Source organism: Gigantopelta aegis, chromosome 4, assembly GCF_016097555.1.
Source record: "Gigantopelta aegis isolate Gae_Host chromosome 4, Gae_host_genome, whole genome shotgun sequence".
NCBI classification, from domain to species: Eukaryota; Metazoa; Mollusca; class Gastropoda; order Neomphalida; family Peltospiridae; genus Gigantopelta; species Gigantopelta aegis.
In genome coordinates, this window is record NC_054702.1 from 100,414,919 (window position 1) to 100,429,537 (window position 14,619).

Sequence of the window (14,619 nt, forward strand, 5' to 3'; positions counted from 1 at the left end):
TACCACCGGTATATGATCATTTTTATATCTTACTCTTCTTTGACTAGTGGTCCAAAACTTTTTACTCGCCAAGCTTAAAATTTTACTCGCCAAGCTTAAAATGTTACTAGTGACACTACTCTTTTTGTATCATTTATGCATGTGTTGTAACCATCATAACATTATACATGACTTATGCTGCTGGATTAAATAAACAATCTGAAATAATGAAATTGTTTAATTTTTACTCAGTCATGAATTTGAAATGAGGACCATTTCAGAATTGATTGCATGAGGGAGGTGGGGGTATTTAGTTTATGCTTTGAAAAATCACATTGTTTTAAAGACGTTGCCGGTAAGTAAATACTGACAAACAACCCCTCCCCCATAATGTTTCTAACGCATCCCATGGTCCACCATTACGTAATTATTGAAATGCCCACTGGTAATACATTGTTTAATAATCGATTCTCCATTTTGCAAGTTTGATTACAATGTGGACAGTATGAATTGTGAGTAGTCAACCTTTAGTTGATTTTGTACTCAATTTTGTTCTTCAATTGAATGCAGTAATATATCATATTGAATCTCGTATGTATATGTTACAGTCAGTATCTAAACTCGGGCAATTTGTAAAATGCCTGACAGTTTCAGACTGTTTATAAATTGCCTGATTCACTCAGTCTATTTACAAAGTGCCTAAAATTTCTAGTCATTTTACAAATTGCCTGGAAAATGAGCCCCTTTATTTGACAGATTGACTGAAATGAGTCAGATGAAAGAAAATGAAGATACTGTATATTTTTAATGATTTATTTACACAGAATGAAAGGCAATAAAGATAAAATATCTTGTTAATATGGTTCACGGTAAACCCAGACATCTGCAAAGTCAGGGATCAGTTGAACTGCCACGTTAAGGACATGTTAATTGTGTGGTTAGGTGACAAGGACTCAACAGATTGGCCAACTGGACTTGGCTTTGTACAGGTTCAGAAAAACAACAGTTACCATTCTGGAATAAAACAATCCCCATTCAAGGCCCTTTTTGGCTGTGATGCACGAGTTGGACTATGTTCAACATCCCTTCCAAGTGAAATCCTAGAGCGACCTGTGGCTAAAGATGACGTCAAAGATGCACTAACACCTTCTGATTCCACTGCAGTAAGGGGCGGGACATAGCCCAGTGGTAAAGTGTTCGCTTGATGTGTGGTCGGTCTAGGATCGATCCCCGTCGGTGGACTCATTGGGCTATTTCTTGTTCTAACCAGAGTTCCACGACTGGTACATCAAAGGCCGTGGTATGTGTTATCCTATCTGTGGGATAGTGCATATAAAAGGTCCCTTGCTGCTAATCAAAAAGAGTAGCCCATGAAGTGGCGACAGCGGGTTTCCTCTCTCAATATTTGTGTGGTCCTTAACCATATGTCCGACGCCATATAAATGTACATAAAGGGTGTTGAGTGCATCGTTAAATAAACCATTTCCTTCTTCTTCTTCGGCTGAAGTAAATTCTCCTGAAAGCTCTGAAGCCACAGCCCAGATCGAAAAGATGCATGACAACATTCAGCTGAATCGCAAAAGAGCAGCTGATGGACAGTTGGCACAAGCAGAAAGAATGGTTAAACGAAGTCGACTTGAAAATGTTGCTGGTAATCACGGATATAACGTGACTATTCCAATCACTCTAATAGACTGCAGTTAAGGTGATCCTCGAAATCTGATGGGGGTGATCCTGGACAGGAATGAACATGACTTGTATTGAGTTGCAGTTTGTTGCATGTTTTAAAAGGACATACGTTATAGTAGGACTCAGTTTGATTTGTGTCCGCAGCAGCTGTATAGCATCAACAATATGACAACCAACAAAGAAATAGGCCTATGGTATGCTGTGGTGGGCAAGGTTTTGCCAAGCGTAATTGTGAACAAAAAACAGTGCAAGTAAAAAAAGTGCACCTGTTTCAAAGCCGGACTAAAGTGCATCAGTAGATGCCACTCAAGTCTTACCCCAATAAGAACTAACATTTTACTCCATATTTTCTTTTTGTCTTTTTTTCTGATTAGTTACTTTGATAAAGGTATTTATAAAAATAAAATAAGATAATTATTTTTGTTATTATGATTTTATTTATTTTAATTATAATTATAAAAATACATTTGTCTTTCTTGTCTTTCATACTGTGTACATATCAAAGGTATATCTCTAATCTTCAGTTACTGTTGTTATATGTGGTGTTTACAACATCAAACGAATGTCAGTTACTTAAGAGTACAATGCGTGATTATAGTGAACTTTCATATCAACTCGTCTTTCATATTGAATAAATAAGTCATTGTCTTCATTTTCTTTTATCTGACTCATTTCAGTCAATCTGTCAAATAAAGAGGCTCATTTTCCAGGCAAGTTGTAAGATGACTAGAAATTTCAGTCACTTTGTAAATTGACTGAGTGAATCAGGCAATTTATAAATTGCCTGAAAATTTCAGACATTTTACAAATTGCCTGATTTTAGACATTGACTGTGACATATACAGAGAATAATAACTGAGTTGCCATTTATCTCACAACAAATTGTTTTAAAATGTATCTAACGAACGAAAGCAAGTCTGATACATTTTTAAACAACAAGTTGTGAGATATTTGGTATCTAACAGACACGAATCTATTTCTTACATATCCTCAAAAACCAGGTTTAAAGCAAATTTTAACATCTTTTTCGATTAAACATTATTTACAGTCATTGCACTTGTAGCTATATTACGTGTCATAGACACATGATTGTCAGGTTAACTATACATCATAATGTAACTGATTTCCATCATGCTGGGTTTTTTATTGGACTTATGGCATTAGTGACCTAGTCATCACCTAGGAGCAGCCAATCACATGCCTTGTATGCTAGACCATAAATAACACATGGTGTTCTCACCAATGGGTGTGTAAGAAAGTACAATACAGTATTTGGAAGTTCTTTAGTTGGCCGATTGCATACATGATCCAGAAAACAATATCAATTGAGATATTCCAAATGGTGGTATGCATTAAAATAACACAACAATCAAAGTATCTGGATTGTTTTTGCCAAATCACTGCTGGCACTAAAATCAGCAATGACTTTCAAACGGTACTGAAAATTAATATGGAATTCACAATAATCAATTGGAAAGCTTCGTAAATAACGAAGTGTTCTGACTGCACAATGATGTCAACAAATTTCATTGATTTTCGCTGTTAGCATGCCAAATAATTGAATACTTAAGACGTTTTTGGAGTCAGTTGCCAGATAGCGACGACAATAAATTCAATCAGTTGCCATGTCAACATTTTGGTCGCTTTGGCGATCATTTTGGTAATGTACTATTCCAGTTTTACATATCCTTAAAAACCTAGTTTAAAACAAAGTTAAACGTCTTTTTCAAGTTACGGCACTTGTGTGGCAGTTAACTTATACATCACACAGTAAGCAGTTTCAGGTTAACTTACATGTCACAGAACAATCAATTTCAGATGTCTTTATTTTATTGGATGATATGGTTCTTGTGGGTGGGTCATCACCATGGAGAAACCAGTTGCAAGTCTCCAAATTATCTCTAACATATGTTGAAGACAATATTTATCTGCCGATGGGTCATCTCTTACACAGGTGTGTAAGAAATCACCTATACTTTTTATGACCAAAAACTCAATGGTCATGGTATATGCTGTCCTGTTTGTCAGAATGTACTGCATTTTAAAAATCCCAGTTGAAATTGGGACACATGGTCTAAAATCCTCCATAAAAAGTTTGGTTTGACTAAAAGGAAATCAGACCATTAGGGTAAATAGTAAAGCAATTCATGTGATTCCCCCTGACTGCAGCTCTGTAGTGACATTACTGAAAATGACCGAGAATGTCATCACGTAATGAATACTGATGTTATCGAACAAGTTCTGGAACAATTACTGTTGTTTGTTTTTGAACAAGATGTACAGTATTGTGACACTTAAGTGAAAGCTAAAGTAGAAATAAAGAAGGAAGGAAATGTTTTATTTAATGATGCACTCAACACATTTTATTTATGGTTATATGACATCAGACATATGGTTAAGGACCACACAGATATTGAGAGAGGAAACCCGCTGTCGCCACTTTGTTGGCTACTCTTTTTCAATTAGCAGCAAGGTATCTTTTATATGCACCATTTCACAGACAGAATATCACATACCACAGCTTTTGTTAACCAGTCATGATGCACTGGCTGGAGCGAGAAATAGCCCAATGGGCACACCGACCGTGACCGACCGTGCATCGAGTAAACGCCTTACCACTGGGCTACGTCCCACCACTTTCTTCCTGTCCCAAGCAGCTTTAAGAATCCAGTGACTTTCTTCCTGTCCCAAGCAGCTTTAAGAATCCAGTGACTTTCTTCCTGTCCCAAGCAGCTTTAAGAATCCAGTGACTTTCTTCCTGTCCCAAGCAGCTTTAAGAATCCAGTGACTTTCTTCCTGTCCCAAGCAGCTTTAAGAATCCAGTGACTTTCTTCCTGTCCCAAGCAGCTTTAAGAATCCAGTGACTTTCTTCCTGTCCCAAGCAGCTTTAAGAATCCAGTGACTTTCTTCCTGTCCCAAGCAGCTTTAAGAATCCAGTGACTTTCTTCCTGTCCCAAGCAGCTTTAAGAATCCAGTGACTTTCTTCCTGTCCCAACCAGCTTTAAGAATCCAGTGACTTTCTTCCTGTCCCAACCAGCTTTAAGAATCCAGTGACTTTAAGAATCCAGTGACTTTCTTCCTGTCCCAACCAGCTTTAAGAATCCAGTGACTTTCTTCCTGTCCGATGCAGCTTTAAGAATCCAGTGACTTTCTTCCTGTCCCAAGCAGCTTTAAGAATTCAGTGACTTTCTCCCTGTCCCAAGCAGCTTTAAGAATCCAGTGACTTTCTTCCTGTCCCAACCAGCTTTAAGAATCCAGTGACTTTCTTCCTGTCCCAACCAGCTGTGCTATGCACTGTCCTCTCTGACATTCATATTTACAAAACAGACTTAACTGCAACATTTAATCTTTTTTTTTTCCACTAGGTGTCGGACATGGCAATTGTAGTTACTAACTAGCCCAACACTGAATATCACTAGCCACGGGAGTGGGGCTACCATAATCTAGAAGCCCTGATATACTCTTCTGTCTATGGTAAAGTGCATATAGAAGATCCCTTGCAGGGCCCAATTTCACAAAACATCGTAAGCTATAGTTTTGCACGTAAACGTAAATCTACGACTAAACCACAATTTTTATTACTATTATAAATCCTGACTTTATATATAACCGTATCGTCCTTGACAGTGTTCGGACACCATCTTAGCAGTAAGAACACATATTTCATTTTCTTTTGTCTTGAAAATACTCCAGCTTCCGTAATGATGTAATTTTCTGTGTGAAACTGATGCCAAACACATGTAAATGCATGACCGATATAACTGCTAGTAGCAGACGTAAACTTACGGAGACGAATTTACAAAGCCTGTTTATGTCTTACATGCATGTAACTGCATACATTTGCAATGCTTAAACACATGCGTTTAAGTAAAACTGGCTTTGTAAATTTGGCCATGATGTTTAGTGAAATGGGGCCCTGGTATTTAATAGAGGTAGTTTATATAGGGGCAGTAGGTTTCCTCAGTCATATCTCAAACTGCCCTGTCAATGTTGTAAACAACCAAATGTTAGACACCAAAAATGTGCTGAGGTGTCATTAAATAAAAAAAAGGTCCTAGGATATAAAAGGATTGTCTGTTATTTTTTTTACGTTCAATGGTGTATGAAACAAAAAATCATCAACAAACTGTGTGAATTGGCGAAGCCGTTCTCACATAAGTTCGTGGATTTTTTTTTTCATACCCAGATAAATATAAAAGAAATAACAGACAATACTTGTAATTAAATTTTAATCATATTTGCTAATAATAACACTAAAAGTTAATATTTTATTTTAAATTATTTTTGTGATTCTTAAACAGTCACGCTCAGTAAGACAAACTACCGTACCAATAAAGTGATGTCATCAGATATGACGTTCCCTGACAATGTAATTTTTTACGTTCATCAAGAAATGAACAAACTCATTTGTTCCCTGACAATGTAATTTTTTACATTCATCAAGAAATGAACAAACTCATGTTGCAATGGCTGGACCAATGGGATGACATTAAATTATAACAAATTTAACGGAAATTTAATTATGAGAATATGGTAATCATTTTTTCAGGTTCCCAATGACTATCTTCCTTACAGACACGACGGCACATAACATGGCTTTTGACATACCACTTGTGTCTTAGTCAAATGGATCCATTGGAATTGTATCCCAGTACCAGCTTCCATCCTTTCTGAATATTAATAAATGTGGAAATCTATTGCACCAACTTCTCTCTCACTAACCAATAACAATTACCTATTAATATCCCTGTTCTGAACAGCTTGCTTTGATACAACTCCAACTTCTCTCTCACTAACCACTGACAACTAACCATTAACATCCCTGTTCTGAACAGTATGCTTTAATACTACTCCAACTTCTCTCTCACTAACCACTAACAACTAACCATTAACATCCCTATTCTGAACAGTATGCTTTAATACTACTCCAACTTCTCTCTCACTAACCACTAACAACTAACCATTAACATCCCTGTTCTAAACAGTATACTTAAATACTACTCCAACTTCTCTCTCACTAACCACTAACAACTAACCATTAACGTCCCTATTCTGAACAGCTTGCTTTGATATAGTGTATAATACAAAAAAATTGTAAACCCTAACCTGTATGTTGTAGACTCTGGGACAATCCATATCTGAGCGCCAGAGTATCTTCCTTTCTCTTCCACAGACACATTCTCAGAATTCGTTCCAGTGTATGCAGCTTCACACTGTGCTGGTGTGGGACCCAGTCTCCCCTTGGCACCACACGTAGTGAAGCCAGTTTCTGAAAGTACACAAACACAAATTAACAGCTGACATCCTATTTTATCACTCACATAGTCCAAGATATACAGAAAGAAGGATGGAAATGTTTTATTTAACAATGCACTCAACACATTTTATTTATAGTTCAAGATATATAGGGAAACATAACCAGTAAGACACATGTGTCATAATGATTTCACGTGCACAACAAATGACATATTTTGGGAAACAACATCATAACATAATGCGGCTTCCCCAGTCTTAGTTTTGTGTAGGCCTAATTGCTTACCAAAATAACACCATTTTGGAAAATTACATTGTTTCATCATCTCCCAGTTACGTTTGAAACATTTTGACATGGTCCTAGCTTGTTATTCATAAAAATAATATTATGGATAAAATGGATAATAAAAAAATTATTACACTCATGTGTGAATCATACTGATTTTTAAAACTCATGTCACAATTCATGTATTACCCTCACTCTCACCTGGGCAATACAAGAATCGTGACACTCGTTTCATAAAATCAGTACGACTCACAAGCTCGTATAATCATCTCTATTTATGTCATCACTTTTGCAACATGCCATCTTGTTAGTAGATATTATTATATAACATTTAGTGAAATACATGTATCTTAAAATACTCAGTGACAATAACACATTTTAGAGTGAACATTTTACTATTTCACTCTAAAATGTGTTATCATCATTGTAGAAAGTGTGATCTTCACTGTAAGAAAGCCAGAACTATTTTGCTGCTGGCATTTTAAAAATAAAGTTAATTGCAAAATGTTACATAATAAATAGAACATTTTATGTTTTTTGTCAAATATAATTTAGATCTCATCTCGTGAAGTTTGCAATCATATCACACTTGTCGCACATGCCCGACTCGTGAGATATGATTGCAAACTTCACTTGATGAGATATAAATCATATTTGACAAAAAACATGAAATATCCTCTATGTACATTAATTAAAAAAAGAAGTTTTTTTTTTAATGATTAACACATTGTGAATGGGCCCATTGGACCATTTCGCATTCCAGCCAGTGCACCACGAGTGATATATCAAAGGCTATGGTATGTGCTATCATGTCTGTGGGATTGTGCTCATAAAAAATCCTTTCCCTCTAAGACTATTGTTTGACATCCAAAAGCCATGCTCTAGTTATATCGTTAAACAAAATAAACTTTTAGTTTGCACATTTTAAAACTATGATTATATAATGTCTGATTTACAGTTAATCTAACAGTTGGTAGAGTATGAAGAAAGAAACCTGCTGCTTTTACATAGGTTACTCCTACTGAATAAAAACAAGGGTCATTTATAAGTGATTTCCCACAGACAGGACAGCACCTACCATGGCCTTTGATGTACAAGTCATGGGTCACTTGTTGAGGTGCAAAATGAAAAGAAAAACCAATCTGGTGGTTTCAACGAGTGGAATGATTCCTATGACCCTTTGCTCTTCTGGGCTCCCTTCCACAAAGCATTCTTAGCACTAAAATTAGGTTAAAGGAATGCTTCAGCAAGGCTTTTGGACTGATATGCATGTTGAACGATATATAATGCATATAATTGCTATTTTAAATATAACAGGCGCAGCCATTTTGTTTCATTCTAGTGAATACACCCTCTGGTGAGCTGGTGGTTACATAACACTTAACGCGTAACATCGGGAATGAGTCTTAGAACTTGTTATCTATGTTATGTATCTAATCCTGTTCCGCTAAATCATTTATATTTTTGAATCCTGACTTTATATATAACCGTATCGTCCTTGACAGTGTTTGGACACCATCTTTAGCAGTAAAGATATCTACCGATGTTTGACGCATTCTGTAGTCTATGTTTTATGTTAACAATAACATAACATGGTGGCAGCAACAGGCAAAAGTGAACTATACTAACTGTAGGTACTACAGAAGAAGCACAAATGCTCTGAACAGAACTTGAATCGAACATTTTGTACCAAATTAATTTCATCGCATGTGCGCTGAACTTGGTAAACATTAAACATGGCGTGAATTCCAGTTATGGACTGGACACAACCTGACATTGCTGAAACTTTCAGTCTATTTAAACAAACTATACAACTCTATTGTGCCGATGAAGAAATCACAGATCCCGAAAAAATCTCCCTAAAAATCAAACGAGGCATTGGAAATGAGGGACTACGTTGATTGAACGCATCGGGATTATCTGAAGCCAACAAAGAAAAACTAACCAAATTATGGGAGTACTTCGAAAAGCAACTCAAACTCCAAGTTAATTTTCGAGTTTATCGTTTGGAACTCATGCAGTTTAGACAAAAACAAAGTGAAAATGTTGATGATTTTGTCACACGATGCAAAACACTGGCTTTGAAGTGTGAATTTGAAGAACATGAACTCTAGGAAAGAATATTGGAACTGTTAATTGTAAGTACACCATTTGAATCATTTCAGCATGACCTTCTTGTGAAACCAAAAGGGTATGAGCTTCATCTTGCACTTGAGGAAGCCAGACAATACGAGGCTATCAGTGCAAGCCACATTCAAATAAAAGGGTTAACAGGTTCAACAACTGTAGAATCTGACATCCATACAGTAAAGGTTAGAAATCACAAACGATGTCCAAACTGTGGGTTAAACCATAAACCACTTTGATGAGTGTAGATATTGTGGTGCGAAATCGAGACAAACGACCAAGAGGAAGCTACATTCAGTTATCATGGCATAACAGTTTCCGATCAGTGCATGGATTCTATTGACAAAATTGTGCGAGACAGTGCATACACTGAATTAAAAGTCCAAGTTCTTAACATTAAAGGTACTCACAATTTGAAACTAAAAATTGACACTGGAGCATCAGGAAATACACTTCCAATTCGAACATACCTTCAAATGTTTTGTGAAAAACCGTTCAATGAGGTATTGAAACCAGTGAAGAACATTACACTATCAGCATACAATGGCCAAACCATCCATTGTGTGGGAAGTATAATCTTGCGAATAAAATTTCAACAATCCGACTTCATAGATGCACTATTCTATGTTGTTGATGTACCAGGTTCTGCCATAGTTAGTCATCCAACATGCGAAGCATTGAAACTAGTCACCATCAACTGTGATGAAGTTAATGTGACATCCCTATTATTCTGTGGATGATGTAAAGAAACATTTTCTAACACAGTTTGATTCTATTGGAAATTTCACTACAAAAGCCAAGCTTATTCTCAAAACAGATGCTGAATCGTACTGCGATCCGCCAAGAAAATGCGTATTCATCTGAAGGAAAAAATCAAAGAAGAATTTGAGAAAATGGAAGATTGTGGAGTTATTCGACCAGTGACTGAACACACAGATTGGTGTTCATCCCTGATATATGTCAAGAAAGCAGATGGCTCCTTGAGAATCTGTATCGACCCATATCGACTCAATCAAGCTCTCAAACGTTGTCCAACCAAAGTTCCAACACTTGAAAAATTAAAACCCAACCTTTGCACAAGCAAAGTTCTTCTCCAAACTTGATGCAAAAGCTGGATATTGGTTGGTACATCTTGATGAAGACAGCCAGCTGTTAACAACATTCCGCACACCATTTGGAAGATATTGTTGGATGAGACTCCCATTTGGATTAACTGTAAGTCAAGATATCTTCCAGCAGCAGATGACAGAAATTCTGGAAGGTCTACCAGGTGTTGTTGGAATCACTGACGATGTGTGTGTCATTGGGAAAACAGAGGAAGAGCATGACCAAAACTTGATAAGACTGATGATACGCGCAAAGGAGAGAGGTCTAGTGTTCAACTCGAGTAAATGCATTATCAAGAAACAGTCAATTCCATTCTTAGGAAATCTTTACACAGAAAAAGGCATTGTACCTGATCCACTCAAAATAAAAGACATCCGCATGATGCCCACACCTGAAAACAAAGAAGATCTACAGAGATTCTTGGGTCTTATGACATACCTAAGTGCATACATACCAAATTTCAGCTCAGAATCACAGCCGCTAAGAGATCTACTGAAGAACGAGTCACTGTTCATATAGGACATAAATCACCAAACCTGCTTCGAACGACTGAAATCGCTGGTCAATAATGAATCCTGTCTGGCCTACTATGACATGGATAAACCTCTCATCTTGGAAGTAGACGCATCAATGAAGGGTCTAGGTGCCTATTGCATTCGCATTCCAAATTGCTGACACCTACTCAAGCTGCCTACTCGATACATATCTGTACGGACGCAGATTCTCTGTATTCACCAACCACAAGCCACTTGTAATGTTGAATCAGAAACCTATCAATAGGGCGCCACCAAGATTACAACGCATGTTCTTGAAACTCACTGAATATGACTTCGATCTTTTCTACAAACCAGGCAAGGAGATGGTACTAGCTGATACTCTTTCAAGACTGCCCAATCCTGAAAACAATGAATCTGTAGAACTGCATACCACAGTCAATGAAATTACCAGTGAAGACACAGTAAACATAGCAATTGATCTAATCAACTTTGGAACAACCAAACGTAACCAGTTGAAAACAGAAACGACCAAGGATCCTGTTCTCAACACATTGAAAGAAACTATCATAACAGGATGGTCAGACGACATCAAGGCAACATCTCCAACAGTCAGATCATTTTGGTCTTACAGAGATGAGCTTGCTGTGGAAGATGGTATTATCTTCAAAGGTAAACAAGTGTTGATACCAGAGACACTACGTAATGATATCCTTGATCAGCTCCATGTATCTCATCAAGGCATTGAGAAAACACACAAACTGGCAAGAGAATCTGTATTTTGGCCGCAGATCAACCAAGACATTGAGAAAATGATCCGGAAATGTTCTGTGTGCCAAGAACTACACCCTCAGCAAAGGCATGAGCCACTCCAACCACATGAAGTGCCGGGATCTCTGTGGAAGAAACTACCAACAGACTTGTTCCAAATCGGTGTGAAACACTACTTGCTGGTAGCAGACTACTTCACAAAGTATCCAAAGCACCTGTCACAAGTATATCCGTTTCAAGAGAGATCAGTGCATTGCGTTCACTTATGGGTAAACCAGATATGATCATCAGCGACAATGAAACACAGTACACAGGCAAACCATTTCAGGATCTTTGTCGTCGGTGGGGTATCAACCATATAACCTCTTCGCCACATTATCCCAGATCTAATGGCTTTGTAGAACGAATGGCTGGAACAGTGAAACACATACTGCAGAAATGTTTGAGCACTAACCAAGACATAGACATTGCACTACTACATCTGAGAGCAACACCAGTATTGTCAAACCTTCCCTCATCTGCAGAAATGATGTTTGGCAGACCTATATTAACAACACTGCCTTCAAGGCATGAAGTGAATCTAGAAATGCAAACCCAGCGTAAACATCTACAAGAAAAACAGACTACCATGAAACATTACCACGATGCACACTCACTGCCAGCTGAACTGCCAACACTTCAGAGTGGACAGAGAATAAGAGTTCTCAACCATACAAACAAATCCTGGATACCTGGTAAAGTCATCAGACAAGAGAACACACCAAGATCTTATCTCATAACAGCTGACACTGGATCCATCCTGAGAAGAAACCGATCTCAACTTCGTGATACGATAGATGGTCCATCAGAAGACAACCCTAGATACAACACTGAAACTCAACAAACAACACCGCCTAAACGAGTAACATTTAAAACATGTGACAACACTGACTCAACTGACAATGCACCAAATACTGAATCAAGTATTCAAGGAAATGTTGAGACTTTGAAACCACCCGTACCAAATAAGAACAGCAAGTATGCTACATCCCGTTATGGTAGGCAAATAAGGATGCCTGCAAGATTCAAGGAATAAACAGACTTATTAAGTTAAATACATAACATCAGTGAACTGTGAAAACATAAACTTTTCTTATTTTTTAGCATCCAAGAGAAATTATTAAATTACCTCTGTGTGCATTTTCAGATATCAACAGACTTTAAATATCATTTCTTTATTTTCAGATTCCAAGAGACATTTGACATGTTTATATTTTAATATGTTTGCAAGGTTAAATCTATCTAAGAAAATGGGGATGTTATAATATGTGTCTAATCCTGTTCCGCTAAATATACAGTCAAACTTCGATCTCTCCACCTTCAATCTCTCGAAAACTCCGATCTCTCAATCTGAAGTTGCTATACAAACTAGTAATAACGACCTTCGAAAATTCAAAAACTCAATAAACTCAATCTCTCGACCTAATTCTTTGGTCCCGCCATAAAGATTTAATAGAGTATGCACCTCTAAAACTCGATGCGTGTGGATTGATCAAACTGTCGTTGTCGATAGTATTTTAAAGACAAATGTATTGTCAATCATGTCAAACAAGCGAAGTGCGCCTGTCTTGGTGGTCTTGGCTGTCAAGGATTAGGGTGATAATTACAGAATAATAGATCGCCGACTTAGTGGAATGAAATGATCCTATGTTTGGTAGTCAGTGATCGTCCGCGGTGGAGAGCTTCACTACGTCATACTTAATTACAGACACAGTCTGGTTAACTTCAAAGAGCATTTGTAATAATTGTTATAGGGCTGTTTGTTTTTGCTCTCAAAGGCGTGAATCGTGTCAAGCTTTAGCTTTTCTGTTTATGTATCAGTTAATGTTTATCAATTACCAGTCATTTAGTTATGTTAAAAATGAATACATCACAAATCGAGCAATCTGGGGAAGGACCCGATAATGTGGGGTTTGCCATATCGGTTTTAAAAAGTTCTGCTTTCTTATCATCCAAGCAATCTTGTGTAGGGCCCAGAAATGGAGGGTGGGTGGCCAGATTTGAGAAAGAAAGTAGAGTTGTGAAGCGTAAATAATTTTGTGTAAAACAAATGTACTTATAGTGTTATTCGGCATTCAGTGTTTTATTTGTTAGTTACATTCAGCCATGTTTTGACATCTGTAAAATACGTCAACGTTACTTTTTGTTATTTATATATGTATGTAAATGCCTTCTTTTTTCGTTCTTTTTTCTGTCAATAAATACGTGTAGCCTATATGCCCAAGCATATATTTCAAATTCATCTGGGTGGTCCTTTTTGTTTTATTTATTTACTTTTACAATATATGCAAAATGAATGTATGACAGGCGTCGAACATGCCAACAGCTGGTGTGGTGTGGGGTGGGATGAGATGGGGTGGCGTGGGGTGAGGTGACTGATATATTAATTTGCCTTTCAACTGGGGATGCATAGTTTTTAAGAGTTCAGAGGTAGGCAGCGAAGTGCACGCTTCTTGCAATATTAAGCGAAATAAACCAGCTGCAATGCTGCAACCAGCTGCAATGCAGTTTCAAATTTGAACTCTTATATATTAATTTCGAAAACTCGAACTCCCTGAAACTCGAACTATTTCCTCGTCCCCTTCAAGATCGAGTTATCGAAGTTTGACTGTATATATATTATTTTTCAATACAAAATAAACCACCATTGTTAAAATGGCAACACAACAAGTTGAAATAATTATACCATGTTTTGTCCATGCATTAACCTACTATAAGTACTTAAATGATACACGGAGTGTTTTCTTAGTTAACTGGTCTATTCCGTTACTTGCCTCTACCTGTGATTCCTGATTGGTAACCAGACAAGCCAATTAATTGATGTGGTGTAATATTATTACCTATCATCCCTAAAATGGTAATGAACATGGTTTA

At 37.2% G+C, this 14,619-nt stretch overlaps 1 protein-coding gene across 3 annotated transcripts in view; it reads right to left on the minus strand.

Annotated features, from left to right (window-relative positions):
- LOC121371581 (leukocyte tyrosine kinase receptor-like) overlaps nucleotides 1–14,619 on the minus strand; it is a 194,176-nt gene that overhangs the window by 45,477 nt on the left and 134,080 nt on the right. For all 3 annotated transcript variants that reach the window (XM_041497584.1, XM_041497583.1, XM_041497585.1), the window contains one exon: nucleotides 6,775–6,937. In XM_041497584.1, the coding sequence (XP_041353518.1) occupies nucleotides 6,775–6,937 (163 nt within the window). The remainder of the gene's footprint in view (nucleotides 1–6,774; nucleotides 6,938–14,619) is intronic.